The sequence below is a fragment of the Harpia harpyja genome, chromosome 4 (genome assembly GCF_026419915.1).
Source record: "Harpia harpyja isolate bHarHar1 chromosome 4, bHarHar1 primary haplotype, whole genome shotgun sequence".
NCBI classification, from domain to species: Eukaryota; Metazoa; Chordata; class Aves; order Accipitriformes; family Accipitridae; genus Harpia; species Harpia harpyja.
This window is the reverse complement of record NC_068943.1, coordinates 42,995,667-43,013,818: the sequence shown is the minus strand read 5'-3', so window position 1 is coordinate 43,013,818 and position 18,152 is coordinate 42,995,667. Positions and strand designations below refer to the sequence as shown.

The 18,152-nt window shown below is 42.6% G+C and overlaps 1 protein-coding gene across 17 annotated transcripts in view; it reads left to right on the top strand.

Annotated features, from left to right (window-relative positions):
* The window catches only part of GRAMD1B (GRAM domain containing 1B), a 142,461-nt gene that overhangs the window by 76,340 nt on the left and 47,969 nt on the right, over nucleotides 1–18,152 (top strand). The window contains exon 1 of one of the 17 annotated variants that reach the window (XM_052786448.1): nucleotides 65–492. The exons of 13 other annotated variants lie outside the window; for them this stretch is intronic. Coding sequence is in view for 1 of the 4 variants with exons in the window: in XM_052786446.1 (XP_052642406.1) it covers nucleotides 10,498–10,514 (17 nt within the window). In the remaining 3 variants the exon portion in view is untranslated. Of the gene's footprint in view, nucleotides 1–64; nucleotides 493–10,273; nucleotides 10,374–10,398; nucleotides 10,515–10,569; nucleotides 10,589–18,152 lie in introns of those variants that run through there. 3 more of the 17 variants (XM_052786449.1, XM_052786446.1, XM_052786444.1) reach the window with 3 other exon arrangements.

The following is an 18,152-nucleotide window of genomic DNA, read 5'->3' as shown; positions in this document are numbered from 1 at the left end:
TGTGCTGGCCGCCGGGGGCAGAGCCAGACTGCGGCTGGGAGGAGGGAGCCGCCGCGGGAGTCAGCGGGAATAGATGCGACGACGGGCCGTTCCTGTCCGGGCATCTCTGCATCAGGACTGTGTGCTGCCGTGAGCCTCCCTCTGGTCTGGCTGCATCTTCCTTCCTGCTGCCGCCACCCCTTCTCCTCCTCCTCCTCTTCCTCTTCCCAGCTTTCGCTATGGCTGTGCATGAATTTGCATCTGTGTATACACGCACATAGCACCCGCACACCTGAGCGTCTGGGCTCGGTACCTATTTGCGTACAGAGAAAATAAGCATGTGCGGTTTTTTCCGAAGAAAGGTGGAGAAAATGTTTTGAATCCTACGTGCATGGAGTGGTTCCTCCTCAGCTTGTCCCTTAAGTAGCTGCTTTTGGGGATGCACCTTACTGGCATGTTTCTGTAATAATGTATTAGAGTTGGGAGTTGAGGGAACTAACAGCTTCCTGGAAGGTACCGAAGTGCTCCTTAATTTTTTGATCGTGCCTGGGTGTTTGGGGGGAAAACTCTCCAGGTTTGGACAAGCGGGCAGTGAAAGAAAACGTTGTGTGGGTGAAAAGTCGGTCAACAAAGCTGTGTGCGTATCTAAAATGTTTGTGTGTAAATATTTTTGTTGGTCAAGTTTGCATTTTATATGGGTAGGTAGATGTGTATGTACGTAACGTACAGGGATGCAGTTATATACATATGTATCCCTAATATAAACTTGGCCAGCAATGATTTATATAAAGTCTTGAGTGTTTCAAAATTATTTTAAATCTCTAGTATGTCAAAACTACTTAGTTGGAGTAAATAGTCATTGAATTATTGCGATGAAATTGATTTAATCGGAACTTTATCAGATGGGAACAGTTCCATAGTTAATAGTGGAATGTGACTTTGGATTGAAATTGTAAAGTGGATGATGAGCAATGTGCAGGCCTGTTTCTTTTTTTTAATCCTTTTTCTCTGTAATGAAAAAGGAAATAATCATAGAAATAACAGCTTCCCTCTCAAGTCTGTTGTTTTGCATCAGTATGAATTTAGTGCTTTGAGATCCTTGCCTTTAAAGTGAGAGAAAACAGTGAAGTTATTTTTCATTGGTTGTTTTATTTATTATTGCTATTTTTTTTTTTTCTGTGTAAAAAAATAAATGCACTGTAGCACAGCACTAGGAAGCATCTTGTACTGGGCCCCAGGGGACGGACTAGAGCCAGGGATGACTCAATAGGTCATCTCTTTTTCTAATTTCTCTAATTTTGTTTTTTCTTTAATTATACTGAGAGCCTTTGAAATTTTCCAATGTGTACACAGTCATGTGTAACATAGACTGTACAAATGATATAGCCATTAGCATTTGAAAATCTTACACAATTTTTTTCTCCCCCCCCCCTTTTTTTTTTTAGTAAAAAAAACCCCAACTCTTGTACTGATTTGCTGCTTTATGTGGTATGCTATGAGTTGCATAATAGCTTAGTGTACTACCAGGAGAGTGAAGCATGTGTTATAAATGCTGTGATCATGTGTATCTGCAATAACATGGCACCCCACTGCATTCGTTTCTGTACCTATCCATGAGCAACACCGGACGTTTTTGTTAATCGTGTAATTGGAGAGCTTTTGCGTGCTCAGTCCTATCACAGCATTTATAACAATTAAGGTTGAAGCCAGTCTGTAAATTTTGTCAGACTTCAGAGCTAAGCAAGCGAGGCTGGTAGATACAGGAGCTGGATGGGGGACATAAGATTACTCGTGTGCTGGATGAAATGCTACCGGTGTTTCAGTAGGTGACGCTCTTCCCTCTGAGTTTTCTCCGTCTCAGGCTCCTGGCAGGGTCCTAGGGGCACTGTGCTGTCCTGGGTGCGTGTGTTCTGGTGGGGAGTGCAGTAAAGGTCCTGATCGGTTCCCCTGGCTCTCCCCGAAACGCTCGAAGAGTGCTAAGTCCTGCTTGAGCTACCTCTTCAGCATCCCCCCTTCATCTTCCTCTGAATCCCAAAGAGAAACAAGTCAAATATTCTGATCACTTGCCTTATTTAATAAAAATATACAGTATTTTGGATCTTTGTAGTAGTTACTCCGTTCTCCCTCTAGGATGTTTACAGGTGGTTTTATTTATTTGATTGCGTTGCAACATCCAGGCACAGAAGGGTGAGTTAAGGATGTTATTTCAAGTTCTGTTTCACCTAAGTCTATGTGTTTGTCACTACTGCACTGATTGGCATGGTTCTAGAGGAGCATAGATCTAAGTATGGAATACAGAGTTCCCTGCTCTTTGCTGTTTGTCAGACTCGGTTAGGGTACTTTAATGTGGGTTGTGCAGCTTCCAATATTTGCAATGAAATGGCTTTACAGGGTTAGTATTTGTCTAAAGAAAAAAAACACGTCAAATGTATGGCATACAAACAGATCTTTTGGTCTTTGCTGTAGAATTGGTGATTCCAGTTCTAGATGGCACTGCTGGGGTTAATGGACATTTCCTTATGGAGCCGTTCTCAGAAAGACACATGATTTCTTTCTGTACCAGGAAGGGCAGTAGTACAGGGACAGAATGCTGTCAGCAGGAGCAGCCCACTCTGACCGTTAGGAAGAGGACTTGCTCTGGCCTGTTTTTAGACCACCCGTTCATTTCGTGCTGTTAGATTGCACAAAATAACATAGCGCGTTTTATTGGGGAACTCTGGCCATCTCTGAGTCTCTGTGCAAGCTTGTTTTGGCACAAGACAACGTGCTGATCTCTAATACGATGTCATGCGTTTTTGCAGTACGCCACCTAATTCTGCCCAAAATGATCTCATCACCATCTGGTATCGTATCACAGCATAGCTGCATACCATGGAGTCATTAGGTGGTCGCAGTATGCTGCAGTAAAGCAGAATGCTGATGTATAACCATCGTAGCTTTATGACATCAAAACATAACTGTATTGTATCAAGATGCAAGGTCCTGATGTACTAGTGCAGCATCATACTGTTCTGGTACAACATTCTGGTATCAGAAATGATACTGCAGTCCCCTAGTATGTTGTTATTGTCATACGACAACATACGTTTGTCTCATCACAGGGCCTAGTATCTTGGTTTAATAGGTCATCTTCATGTCACAGTGTAATATTTTAATACCGTTGTACACGTCTTCATGTTGTGACACGGTATTGGAAGAGAGAACTTTTGCTTCCAGTCTTACATCACCATTATCTCAGAGATCCTTAGGGACTGTAATGAGCCAGGCCCTGAGCTTTAAATTGCAGAAAGCCAGAAACTACAACAGCAGGGCAGGCAGGCTTTCCCTCCCCTCAAATCTTGGGTAGTGCTGCTTGCTGTTGGCATTCTTCCTTGTTAGGAGTTGTGGGGAGCTCATAATCCAGCCTAGATGGATACTAATTTGGACCTTTTATTAAAAATGAGAATCAAATGACTGAAGAGTCTTGCAGGCACAAAAGCAAGTGGGTAGCTGACCTTAATGTCCCATAAACGGGATACTGAACAAAACTCTGCTCATCTGATTTTCCTTCCTTTTGTGGTTCCTTCTGCGTTGCTTATGCTGATTTGTTGACTGGAATGTTTCTGAGCCACAGAACCTGCTATATGGAACCTGCAGAGAAAATAAGGCCCAAAGGCTCTACCTAAAATAAATCTGTAGTTCATTTTTTTGCTAGTGCCTGTGGGTGAGAAAAAAACTCTCAATGTTCCAACACCCTACTTATCTGAAGGAAGGATCTATTATATAGTTGTGGGGGTGGGATGGGAACTAGGTAGGGTTACAGAACAGCAGAGCTAAAATTAGTTGTTTGATGTCAGGGAGCAGCAAAGATTAACATTAGACAGTTTCAGTTATGCATGCTGTAGGGCTGCAACTTCAGGAGTTCTTTGTATCTAGACCAGGCTAATGACACCTGCCCTTTTAATTGATTTGTCAGTGTCTCGGGGCCACCAGTATGTAAGAGGGGAGGGAGGGGGGTTCATAAGTTATCACACTAGTCCTACATAGCTCTGTCCTTGCAGTCTAGTCTGGCAACTTCTTTGAAGTCTAAAATAACAGGTTAGTGAAAAAATGGATAGGAGGGATGCGTTCTGCCCTCAGTTGTAGAGAATTAGCACTTGCTGTAATACAGAAAGGTGACAAATGCGGGTGTTTGGGATTCTTGCCTCCTTAATTACACAGTGAAACAATGAAGCCATTTCAATAGTTTTCAATTTTATATAGAAACTGCAGAGACTTCAAAGAGCTAATGTGTGCAGTGAAAATGAATTTTGTTCTAATGCACCGCAAATGAAAGGTAAGTTTCCAAATCAATTATTCCTCAATGTTTTGGAAAAGGCTAGCAAAGTAGTTCTGTTGAGAAGTTACATAATTGTGCTGTTGTGCATATTGTGCTGTTCGACCTTCGTGTTACAGGTTAAAATGTTACATTTCAGTGTTCTTTTCTTCTGTCTTCATCGATTCTTCTGCGTCTACCTCTTTCTTCTTTGTGCTTTTTATTCAAAAGGAGGAAATAGGTGCTGATAATCCTCCGCTAAAAACCATCAAAGATGACCCACATACATATAAATATGGTTCTAACATTTTAGAAGGAAGAGGCTTTCACTCCTTAAAAATTCTGCAAATGGATCTTACGAATCAGAATGTTCCCATTTGCTGTCGATGCGGTAGGAAGAGGAAACCGTATTAATAGGTCGCTCGTCTCTCCCTGCATCCAGAATATTCTGAACGTTTTGACTGAACCTCTGTTCATAAAGTACAGTTTCTAACCTTTCTCTTTGAACAGGAAGAAACGTTATGCTGTTGCGTAAGATGACCTGAAGAACAACTTTGAGCAGTATTGGTAGATTTATTTTGTAAATGGTTTCATAGTACAACGAAGTGGTTAGTAGCAGGTTCTGTGCTAATTTATCTGAGCTTTTCAGTAGTGGGAAGTGATAGTAAGCAGTTAGGAGCCTAACCCAAGTGCACTAATGTCAAGGAAAAATCTTGCATGCAGTTCACTTGGCCAGACAGTACTTGTAGTCACTAACTGAGCCAGAAATAGAACCAAGATCAGCTCATTACCAGTTTTTGTCCTGGACTGCACACTGCCACACTGAGTTAATACCTTCAATGGTAATATGGTATAAAGTACAAGTGAAGTGACTATTTTAGTAACAAAAAAAAAACCAACCAACCCCAAACCAAAAAAAACGAAAATTACATTGGAAGGAGACTATTTGAAGAAAAACTGACTTGAGTCATTATGAAGCCCTTGATCTGAGATTTGGTTTGCTGTAGCTCTGTGTGATGATAGACCGGCACAAGTACCCCTTTAGTGTTTTTTGTTTGTTATGTGGTATGCTTCTGGCATCAATTTTTGATTTAAAGTTGGGTAAATGTCCATCACTTTATTATCTAATATATATATATATGCTTATTGAAACCCCTCTGAGGGCAACCAGACGGAAGAGTTCTTTGACTTGCACCATGAAGATGCTGCGCTTTGCAGAGTTTGCTGCCAACACCCGGAATCTCTCCTTCAGATCTCTCCTTGGGCTGCCGATTATTTTGGCTAATTGAATCCTAATCATTTGTTTTGCTCTAAAATTGCCTTTCCTGCTTATCAGATGGTAAAATCACCTTGCGCGCTCTCTCTCTCTCTCTCTCTCTAGTCCTTCAGCAGCCTCATAAATGTCAAGTGAAGGGCAAACTGCTTGGAACCGTCCTGGAATTCTGCAGCCGTTGCTTGCTCAGGGCCTTAAGTTGAGATGAATGAGGCTGCAGTGAGGCTCTCCAGATATTCTTTTCCTCGCATATACAGGAGGAAAAAGCATGGAAGGAGCCAAATTCAGCCAAGAAGAGGCTGTAGATAAAATTAAGCAGATACTGTTTTTCTCTTTCAAAGCCGAAGTGCGGAGCTGAGACCATTGCGTGTGCTTAACTGCTCGGTCCCTTCAAATGAGAAGCGAGGTTCTGGCTGTTGGAGCTGGAATTCATAAGAGGTCAGTTTTATACCTGGATCTGTTGTTGACCAGTCGGATCATCATCTTGCCTCTGCTCCAGTTTCCCTGTCGGCAAAATGAGGCACACCATTTGTCTCTTCTGTCCCCCCTTGTGCTCGCTCTCACTGAAGCAGTCTGATATTTACACGTGACAAGTGCTAGAAGGGGTATGTTGAATAGTGTTCCATAATTTGTAAGCATGTTATTCGCCCTGTGTGTGTTAATAGTTCTGTTGAACTAAATGGAAACACTCACATACTTAAAATTTCTGCTTGGTCAGGGCTGTTCCGCTCAGCAAGTGGGCATGCTCAAGGTCCGAAAGAGCCATCGGAGCTCTTGTGGCACATCCTGCAAGAATCGCTGTGTCCTGGTCAGGATCTCTTTTGCTTAATCATATTTCCAACTGAAATTCCCCTTGGGAACAGGACTCTTCTTCGCTCTCTATTCTAAACTAGTTAGTGGTATTCCTTTGGTTGATTAAGCAGCTTCTGTGTCTATGCTTGAATCTTCTCTTGCATGCCTCTGATTTCAGTCCTGGTTAGAAAGTGCATCTTAATGGCAGACTACCATTATTATTATAACTGATACTTGCAATGAATGGCAACTGCTAATTTCAGTACTTTGAGTCTGGTGAAAGTAAATTATATAAATTAAGATATAATAGAAATAAAAGTATCCAAGTATAAAATACCGAAGTTCAGGAAATGGAGAGACCAAAACAAATGTTGCATATAAATCAGTAGCTTTTCCTTTTGTAACTTCTGTATGCTCTTGCAGAGCCATATGCTGAATACAAGATGGTGGAATGTCATCCGAGCTTCTCCTTTAGTAAAGTTTTCCGTTTGGCCAGCTTTAGGTCTGTACTGTTGATTATACTTTACATTTTCCAGTGGTTTATTTTCCGTAACCATTTTTCCTGGACAGAATGTTCTCTGTGGTCACAGCCAAGTGACCTGAGGATAGATGCTCTGGCTTTTTTTTCAACTAACACAAGAAGTAAAACACTGCTGTTCTCATTTGACAATGTCACAGCTGCTCTATGTATATGGCAAAGGAGCAGAGAAAGAGGAATTTGGGATTTTTTTTGGTGGGAGGGGGAGATATATATTTGGGGGATGTATTTTGAATCATTTTCAAACCACTTGGAATACCAGGTTTGGAAGAATGTGGCTTGACCACACCTAATTTCAGGCCTTGGAACTGGAAGGAGGAAAATGGAGGAGAAAATTAGTTGAATGAAAAAGACTTGGTGGGGAAGAAGGAGGTATATATTCAGGAGTAGTAAAGATTTGGTAACAGAAAAAAAGTCCATATATGCACATAATATAAGACACCAAATTAGCAGGGAGCGGGGCAGGGAGGGAGGATGACTTGTATATCTTTAGTGTAAGAACAGTTCTCTTAAACCAGAATCTTTCCTTTAATGAAATACTAAGCAAGCAAGCCTGTGTTTAAATGACAGGAGGAAGAGATGGCAAGGTCTGAGGATTCCAGAGAAATCGTTTGCAAGGTCTCATCCCTTATTTGTGTAGCGATGACACATGAAGTGCTGTGAATTAAAGGGTTTGCATTGGAGACAGAGGCATTTTAGAAAGTTGGTGGAAAGTTAAAGCTATAATTTTGGTGTATTTCTGACCCTGTAGGAGTAGAAATAAAGCAGCTATAGAGGTCTGAAAGAAGTGCCCTCTGCTCATGAGGAGATTGGGTTGTGGCTGTGCAGGCCTCAAAACTGGAATTTATTTTTTTCAGAGCTGTCAACTATTAAGAAATGGTGTACTCATGTGGTGGCCTTCAGTCTGATGTATGTTTTAGGAATGAGGTTTGGGAGGCGAACTGTTGCTTAGCTGTAGGCCATGAAAGAAGGTATGTGTCTAGGGCTTGGAGTTTAGAGAATCGGAGCAAAATTCAGCAGCTGGTTCAAGGCAGTAAAACTACATCATTGCTTCAAATGCCCGTGTTATTATTTTTCCAACCTTTCCAACAGGAACAATAGGTTCCCCATTGATTCTTTTGAGTTTCTGTTTCAAAGACAGGTGATAGCACAACTGATTTTGGAAATGGATCTGTTTCTAAGATTGTGTTGTTTTACAGTGAGAGAGGCCCTTAAAAGAAGGGCCTTGCTGTGCTAGGAGATTTTCATGCACACCTCCAGAGACAGTTTGTGTCCTGAAGAGCTTGCATCCTAAAAAGTCAAGATGGACAAAGGGTAGAAGAAAGGAAGTGGTATTAACCTTGGTTTGCAGATGAGGCACACAGAGATTAATGGCGTTTTTACTTTTAACATGTTTATTAATAGAGGTGTACTAGAAAACTTCCCTACTGGAAGCTTGGCTTAGGTGAGCAAAAAATCGTTATTGTTGTTTAAAACAGTTCTTTAAAGAGAGCAAACGATATTGATGTAAGAGCTAGTATCAGAAATGCAAACCGGCCAGCCATATCCCCTGCATTTTTCATAGGTGACTTGTCCAAAGTCACAAACTGAATCCATATAATTGCCCCAAAGCAACCTATGTCTTGCTTGTATTTGGAAATGCCGTAATTGTCGTAAGGACAATTGTTCTTTCAAGGATCACAGCCCAGATTAAGAACGTCAGATGATTTAGGTATCACTTTGCAAGATTTCCCACGTGAAACTCAAAATCACATGGATATGTTTCACTTGGAGGTTTTGGGAACAAAACCACAGCAAGTCACAACAATTCTTTATATTGTAATGCTCAAACACCTCTATCACCAACCAAATGCAAACCTTTTGAAGAGTCTTGCATGCTAGCAAACAGCAGTAACCAAGAAGTCCTTGGGCTGGGCTGTTGCTTATTAAGAAAATTATGGAAAGCAGAACTAGAGACAGAAAAAAAGTTGATGGAATTGAGGCATTGATCCATGCTCCTGACAATGTGGGACAGTTCCCTGCTTTGTCTTTATTAACGGTTGCCTAATGCTGTTTATAAACACGGCAAGTGAATGGGTTTATACCACTTCTCTCATGCTCTTGACTGCAAGGATTTGACTTCAGCCTAGTTTTTTGCCTCAATATAATCCTATTGCTTGTTGTTATAAAACCTTTCAATAGGGCTTCTCTTTCTCTTTGGTATTTATGTTCTTCAGATATTTGTTGACCACTTTGTTTACCCTTCAAGTTTCTTTTCATAAGTGAGCCTCATGAATATTGTGATGTTTTTGTTGCTTTCCTTTGAACTTTGTGTTCTATAAGAATATCTTTCTAGTTATATGGCACCCTTATAATAAAGTTCCTGGTGGAGATTAACTGATCATACAGAGCAAATATTTCATCAGCTTCTATGAGATATGATTGATCACACTATGCAACTCTGAATGACATTAGTCTTTCCTGCTCCCGTATCGTGTTGCAAGAACGTGTCTGATTTGCTTTGTGTTCACCCTGCGCACTGTTGAGCTGCGCTGCTTTCTTGCTTTCTCAATTCTTTTAATTGCTGGACATGACCTTCTGTTTCCTCCATTAGCCTGTTTGGAGTAGGTACAAAATCAAGGACAAAGGGGCAGGGTAGCGTTCTTCATGCTTTGCCCGGAAGAGAATCAGTCACAGTCTCTTGTTTTTCTTGCAACACAGGTTTTTGTATGTGTGTTTATATGCACTTCCAGTATGAGTCCCATTGTTACCTTCTGCATTTTATAAACTCTCTGTAGAAGATGGCCTTTCAAAGAGTTTATATTTGGAAATACCCATGTGTTGAAGACAAATATTTCGCCTGTTGCTGGCTGTGCTGCCTGCTGTTCTGTCGGGGAAGTAGATGGTTTGTGTTGTGTCTGATAAGGTTTAGAGAACTGTGCGTAGTCCCTCTAGCTGAGCAAGACTAAGAGTCGGTATGTCTGTAACAATGACAAAGTAGTCAGAGAAGAGTGCTTTGTGGGAGTAAGGAAGTTGACTTTAGAGGTAATTGGGATGCTTAGGTCCATGCTGACTGCTCTGCTCCTTTGTTGTCACAGAAGTACTCCCTGGTTGTTTTTATAGCGGGGAGTACAGGGATGTTTAATAAAGCTCTGCTAAAGTGCCCCTGCAAAAATGTTTGGGCTGCCAGGGATGTGCGACAACATGGAGAAGCTGTACCAGGGCAGCAGAACAGGTAGGTAAGAGCCGGAGAAGAGAGGAAGTCCTGAAATTTCATAGCTGTCATCACTGAATGGAGTGAGGAGCAGCCAGGGTTAACCGAGCTCTAGTGATGTGGGCTTCAGGGCATTCTTAAAGAGACAGTGGGTGCTTTTCTTTCTAGTGGGCAGCAGCCAGTTCAGATGCCAGAGCTGGGCAGCAAGTTGCAAAGAAGGCTTTGTTTCAGCCATGCCAAGCCGTTATCAGAGTGGGGAATCTTTTTGTCAACTACTTCTGAGAGCATAAAATGCATCGGAGCAGTAAGATTCCTGAATGGTTTAATGATCTCTCCCCCAGCAGAATTGCTTCTGTCCGCAGCTTAAATGGTGGTTTCAGAATCGGAGAGCAGAGGAGCAGGGAAGACACGCAGCTGCGCCCCGGGAAATGCGATGTGGTAACAGGTGGCGATGCAATCGTTTAGCTCGTCCTTTTTCATCTCCCAGGCAGGCAGGAGGACTCCTTCCTGTGGATGCAGGTTCCTTTGTGTTTGTGCGTGTGTTGTGAGGTCAGGCAGTTCCTCAGGAAAAAGGATGCCCTGACGCAGTGCAGGGCTGGGACGGAGATTCGGAGGGTTTGACTGAGAAATCTAAGTTGGGGTGGAAGGGATGGGGGTTTGGGGAGAGATGCCAAGCAAGACTCTTACAGAGCAGCGTTCTGTCTTCTTGGGAGTGGGGGCTGGACTCAGTAGCTGTTTAGTGTTGTTACGTGAGTTTCTGGCTGAGCCCAGTGGAAGGTTACAGGAATCTGAGACCATCCTGGAAGAAAGGGTCAAGCAAGGTTAAGAAAGTCAATTGGTGAGAGTGGGGGTGAATCCCATGTGTGTGAATGGGTGTTGGGATTGAAAATCAGAGGTGGCTCAGGAGGAGTCTGAAGGTAGAGATTGGGGTAGTGCTCTGGGGGAAGGCTTTAGGAGGCTGATTTTGGTTGGGAGAAACAGATTGGAACAGTGTGGAGCAATGGAGAAGCTGGCATAACTGTAACTGAATTATACGACATAGAAGCACACACTGCACCTGCCAGTGCTGAAGAAAGAGATTGGAGCCTATTAGTGCCCTTTTCCTCTTCCTTCTCTTCATAAATCTACTCAGGGGTCTGAGCTGTTCCGTGTGGAATAGGGAGCGGAGGAGTGGTGGTGGTGGAGAGGATTGAAGGAGTGGGGCATGTCTGTACCAGGAGACTGGGTATAGCCCAGCCCCTGGCACAGAACAGCCGACGTGCATTTTGCTCTCTCCAATGGCAGCTATTGAAGCTTTATCCAGATGTTAGGGAATTCTCTCTTTGTGCTGAGCTTGCGTAGGAACAGCATATATGAGTGTTGCTGCCCAGTTACTGGGAGCAGGGTGGGGATGTGGCTTTCTCATATTCGGAGTGGTATCCAAAGAACGTGATTTGTTTGGGTTGGGTTTGAGGTGAAATTTTGCTGCTGCTTGTCCCTTAGTGGCTACTGTCACAATGGAACTGAAAGTACAATGGCATGATATTTAACTCTGCTCTGAAGGGATAAGAAAAGAAGGATACATAGATAATGGAGGCAGTACTCTAATGATTCCATAGGGACCTGTAATTAATGGGTGATCTCCTGTTTCTGTTGTTATTTTTCTTTGTGTGTATGATAGTCTTCCCCTGGTCAACCTTTCGTTTTGCTTTTTTCTCTTCATCCTCTCTTAACCTGGGCACTGATCTTGCAGCTGGGATGCACTCAGACCCTGGTGGTCTAAGGTGGCTCCCTTGATTGCAGTAGGGTTTGAAATCAGTGCGGCCTCTCGTCTTCATGCCTTTCACTGCACGGTTGAAGTCTTGCACCATGAGCTCCTCAGGGTGAGGGCCCTTTCTGTATGCAAGCTGCCCAGCCCTCAGCACGGTGCTATAAATAAATAAATAAATACGGGAGTTACTTTTATTAGTGCTCGATCTCAGACACATCTGTTAGCGTTATTGATGTGCTTGTTAATCTTCATTTTCAAGTACACTGACTGTTGTATAAATTATATGTCAGTGGAACGCAAGTGCTTCTGGGGTGAAATATGCACCAGCTTATCATCAGTGCGCTACAACAGAACATATAATGGTTTCAGAGGAAAAAAGAGATGGATTTAGTATCGAGTGGAAGTTGGCAGGGGACTTAAGGATATGTAAGTGTCTTTGTAATATGTGATTAGAAATTCAAGACAGAGAATTTGTGGGAGGTCAGCTCAGCCAGCCTTTTCTACTGCATCATCCCAAACTGGTGGTTTCCAGGCCGGGAGCTATTACCTGTCCATGATCTGTGATGCATTTGCTTTGTGCTCTCCATTTATCCTGACCAGGATGCAATGCCTACCCGTGTTGGGATGTGATTCTGTCAGTCTCAACCTACAAGGCAGAGCTGGGCCTACACAGCAAAATTGACTGGTTGCCCTTGTCCTGTCCTTCCTCATCATTTTCAGAGATCACATTGAATTAAAGAGGGCTAAAACTGTGTTAAATATCCTCATGGATAATACTGTTTATAAAAGTCATAGCTGTAGTTACTGTAGGGATCTTGGGCAGTTCCACATGTGATGGCAGTGCCTGCTGAAGAAACTGTCTAGATAAAGATACTGGCCATGCTAAAAGTGCTTGTCCTGTGCGACGTAGGCTCCAGCTCCCACTCCAACACTTCACTTGTTGATGCTGAGCCTAACTCCCCGCAGCCTCTTTCCTAACATCATTTCACCTTTCCTGCTTTTGGCTTTCCACGTGCTGATTGTTTGAGCATGGTGTTGAGGACAACAGGTAGGGCTCTGTTTCCTAGGTGAGGTGGGATCTGCTACTTGTGAATGTCTTTAATTCTGTGTGGTTTCTTTTGTGCAATTAAGGAGAGCTAATTAGCTCCTTTTAGTGCAGTCTCCTTGCAGAGGTAGCTGACCTCTTGTTAATCCTGGATTAAGTTCTTACTAAGAACTGGCTCTTTGTGTGTCCCAGTTAAGACGGTGACACTTTGTTCTCTCTCTCCCTCCTTGTTCTCCTCCTCCCCCTCTTCCTCCCCATGCCTTTGAGCACATGATTGCCTGCCTCCTCCATCCCCCACTACTGTAGGAATCCATGCGCTCTTAGCAGCCACTGTGTCTTGCTCCATGAAAATGCCATTGTCTGTTCAGTGTACTCTAAAAAGATTTTTGCTTGATCTGGTACCTGTCTAGGAGCCCATTTTCTGCAAGGGAGAAGGAAGAGTTTTGGCAATGCTCCTTATTGCTTAATAGGGTGAGAATACTGTGGGGTTTGAAGAGTAGCACCCATTTTACATGCTGGAGCCTGGAAGAATGTTCCATGCTCTGAGCAGGAGCTAGCAAACAGGACCGCATGTCCTAGTCAGAGAACTCGCCCCGTACAATGCTGTGCATTCAAAAGCAGAGTCCATACATTCATAGTTAAAGAGGGTGTCTGGGAGAAAAGCAGCTTCTGTGTTCCAACAGTGGTATGAGCAAAAAGATTAAATGTGCAAAATATTCATTACCACCCAGATGCGTCAGTTACCCACTAACGTTAATCCTACTTGCAGATCTTGAGGTTGTAGCACTACACTGAGTTTTCCCTGAGGGCACGCCTTCTTGACGTTTCTGATAGGTCTTTTTGAAGACAAGGCCAGAAGCACTATGAAGGTGTGAGTGTCCCCTGGTTCTGTTCTGAACTCAGCGGAAAAGTAGAGATGTTGGGGAATAACTGTCTCAATGGCTTTAAGTTTTCAAAATAGATCGTATTAAAAGTGGGCAAAGAATTACTGGGGAAGAGGAAATGAGGAAGAAACGTTATGTGTTCTCAAATCCAGGTGCTCGTTGTTCCCAGACATTTTGCAGACAGACTTTTAAAGGCTGCTGTTTGTTTCCGTATTGCTGGTGTGGCTTACAGGGAGGGTAAGATTGCTCTAGCTGGATATAGAGTTTATCTCAAACCCACTCGTTGCTCTGTAGGCCTGGATGTTCAGGCACTGGACTGTCTTGTGTGTATGTATCCTCAGCCCTGGGCTTTAATTACTTGGACAGTGCATCATTTCCTCTCACCTGAGAGATGCAATATGTATGAGCCTGCTTGTGTTACAGCTGGGTCTGAGACAGTAGAGCAGAAACCAGCCCTGCCATTCAGTCCAGCAGGCAGTAAAGGTACAGCTCATGCTGTCTGCATGAACACTGAAGAGCCTGCCACAGATAGGCATGCTCTGAATTAGAGCATCCTTGGAGGGAGCGCTCCCAATGTATGACTTTTCACCTTTCTCTAGGGCTTGGTAGTCCTATTTGTCCCATAGTATTTGAGCTGTGGTGTGTGACCGTGTCATGCCATGAATAGCTCAGCAGTCAAGCCCTCCTAAAGCTGTCCTTTGCACATGAAATAATGCCCTAGTGCTTGTCGTGATTCTTTAACACCAGTACCAGGGCAAGGGCTGAGAGATATACGTACAAGTAAACCCAGTTGACGTAAAATGGGTTCTGCAGCTCTTGAACAAAACAGGAACCGGTAGCTTTACGTTCAGAAGAGCTTTCTTAAAGGCCCCTGAAGATCCTTTTCTCACTGCAGTATTATCGAAGTATTATCACCATGAAATAAGCTGTCTTCATAGTGACACGAATGGTGCTGCAAAGACCCAGAAATGTAACAAGAGTATTTGTCCTTCCGAGAGTTCTGGATTGAATGTTGCAGATCTGATAAAGTTTGTAAAGCATTTGAGGTGTCGCGTGATTTTTCAAATTGCTCATAACTTTGCCTTTTGCACGCCATCCCAGATAAGCCTAAGAAGCTTTTCTCTCTAAGTAAGTCTTGCATTTTTACTGCTGCTCTTACAGAGCTTTTGAATGCAGAACTTCGTTTGATTCATCTTCTCTCCTGACTGTCTGAAGAGTGGGTAGGTCTTAAACTCATGTATTGAATCTATCCTACCACTTCATGACCTGCTTTTTGAGCCTTTTTGTGTTTTCCATGGTTCCAGATCTGAAGTAGCCATTACACTGAATTTCATCAGAGCCTTTGGGTCAGTGTAGCTCTTGTGTGACTGTTGAAAAATAGTATCTTGTTCAAACCTTAACAGTCATTCAGACAAAACGTGCTAAAATTTGTAGAGGCTGAGAATCACACTTCCAACCATTTTCATACATCTTTGAAAGCCACGAGAAAAAAAAAAAACCACTGAAAGATTCATAGACTGTAAAATGAAATCAGACCATTCAGATATCTCTCCTAAGTCCTGTCGAATGCAAGGTATAAGGCTTGCCTGAATTGATTCTGGCTTGAGGTACAGAACAGTATTTAGGAAAACACAAAACCTTGAGTAATGTTGTTTGCCACAGATGGATAACCGAGCCTGGAATTAGTTACAGTGGTTAGTTTTGTTTACTTCCAAAAACACATCTCTCTAGTCAGAATTTGTCTAGCTTCAGCTTTCAGCACTTGGTACTGTTGCACTTTCATCTGTTATGCAGTATTTATCAGACTTGTGTTCCAGGTGATCATTTAAAGCTTGTCATTTCCTAGACCTCCAGTCTGCGTTGAATGGATTCACTGCTACTACCTTTATCGTTCGTTGCTCTTATCTGAACCCTGTCCAGTTTATCCACATTGTTCACCTGTTGAAACTAGATACAGTGCTAGACGGAGCGCTTCAGTGGGAATTATACTGTCCTTGGATATCGAGGTACAGTTGCATTGGACACAGGGAATAGGAAAGTTCGTGTGTTACATGCCATTTTCTTTAAACGTGTTTGTAAATTGACCAATTCACAAACTTTTGTAAGCATGTGAAACTTGTAATGGCCACGTATGAAAATGAAAATTCAAGGTGCAAGTTATAGTGGCTCTGCTGATCTCCTTGGTTTTTCGGACGGGATAATGAGATTTTGTTGTACTCTGGTTCGTGCTTAGGTTTGTATTGGAGAAATACTTTAATGTTTTTGGTGAGGACCACAAGACTACTGTGTGTGGATTTCTCCAGTGGCAAAACACACCAGGTTTACCCATAAACACTGTGAAACATGGTCAAATGAATTGAAGACTAAAGTCTTGAGAAGAAGGCATTGCAAAATTGAGAGAGTTCTGTGTTGGCAGAAGGTCAGTGTGTGTGAAGACAAGATGGTGTGGGATTTGGCCCTAACTCTTCATTGCCAGTTGTTACTTAGCTTTACCAACTGCTCCTGTTGGAGACAGTGCGTTTCCACATAGGTAGAAAGCTCCATCCTTATGGGGACTTGCCGATCTAAAGCCTAAATTCAGATGTTACTGAGTGAAGTGACAAATACTGTTGTCAGCTCTTGTGATTGTGTTATCGATTCATTTTGTTTGGTCCTGTTCGTATATCGCCAACACTTGTAAATGTGTAACGATATGAGAAGCTTTCTCATTTTAACCAAAGTTTCTCCCATGACTGCAGAGAAAACCTTGAGAACACAACCTGAACAAATGTGTGCTAATGGAATTAGAGGAATAAAACTGGGATTGCTTTTATGAAATTAGATTTTGTGCGCCAAGTTAATGTTTGGAGTGAAAGTTGATGTGTTTTAAATGCTTGTGATGGCAGCACAGTAAACGGAGGAGGTGAAGAAAGAAGCTTGGTCACAAAAAGGACATCACAAAATTGACATCAAGCTGGTGGATCTCTTAATGGGGCAATGCATTTGTTAAAATAGCGGCATATACACAGTGAACCCATGTGCATCTATGTGTGTTCTTTGAGTAATACGAAAAAATCGATGGCACTGTTGTACTATCCAGATAAAGACGTGTATGGTGGTAGCGTTTTCAATTTAAAATCATGTGCAGCATTTGAATTACATAGTGGCATGAGTCTGCTGGAACATTGATTCTTAAGAGCAGAGCACCTCCTGCTCCCACTGATTTTGATTCAATCCCACTGATTGAAATGATGGATAATCAGCCTTTTGGAAGGATGCTCTTTTGGGACGTTAGTACTGAAAGCTGACTGATTCTAAAGGGAAGAGAAAATGGTCAAGCCCATGTATGGAATGGGTAGAATGCAACAAAAGAAAGCAAAGGGCAGAGTGATGAGTATTTACATCATTTAAGGCACAGCTCCTTCTGTTAACAGTGGGGAGCAGTAAGTCCCCGAGGGGGTCATTCGCAGCATCTAAGTTTGGCTGTAGTCAGACTCCTGACTAGGGTACTCTAAATTATACTCTGGACTTGATTGCCTGGCTCAGTTGATAACACAGGGAACTCTGAAAATAAACATCTAAGGTGGGCAATGTGAATGTAGACTGGAGGAGACTGGTGAGGAACAGAAGTGATGTAAGGTGTAAATTTTTAAAGTACTGTAGCCACACCGGCACAGGACCTTCTCTGGGTACTCTTTAAGGCTTGTCTGTGCTGGAAAGTTATTTCACATTTAAAGCCTTAAAATAACCAAGAGTACTTTCACATGTGGTCACTAGTGCTTCAAATCAAGGGTGTGAGTACAGGAAGCTGTTCCAGATCAGTTCTACATGATTTCCTTGCACAGACAAGGTCTGGTTTCAATACTGGAAGGAGAAGTGCAAGCTAGTTGGTTGTTTTGCTCTCTTCTTTTTCATCCTTCAGCCTATGTAATTTATGTCGTGGAGGGACTGAAACCCTTCTCCTTATTCTGGCGTGAAGATGTCCATGAGCGGGTGTGTAGGGATCCAGCGCTGTGTATGTCCCCCAAAGAAATGCCATGTACTAATGCTGCTGTAGAGTTGTAAACTTTGCTTGATAATGTTTCTTTAAAAATCCCGGGCCAGTTTACATGTGGATGGGCATGAAAAATGAAACCAACTTAGCTTCCTAGCTGAAGTAAGCTAAATTGAGTTGAGGTCACCTTAATTCTAAATGAGTGTGTCCTCACAGTGTTTAATTCAGTTTAGATTATGCATGCTACCAGTTAATTAGGGTTTAATTTTCCTGACTGTTCTTGCATTGACAAGCTTACGGGTTTCAAAACTTTCCCCCACACGTGTGAATGGTCTAGTGTCTACACAGGGAAGACGAATGTTGACTTTTTTCAACCCGCGGGATCTTAACCTGGAGGCTTTGCCCAAACTTTATAAACAGCATCTAAAAGC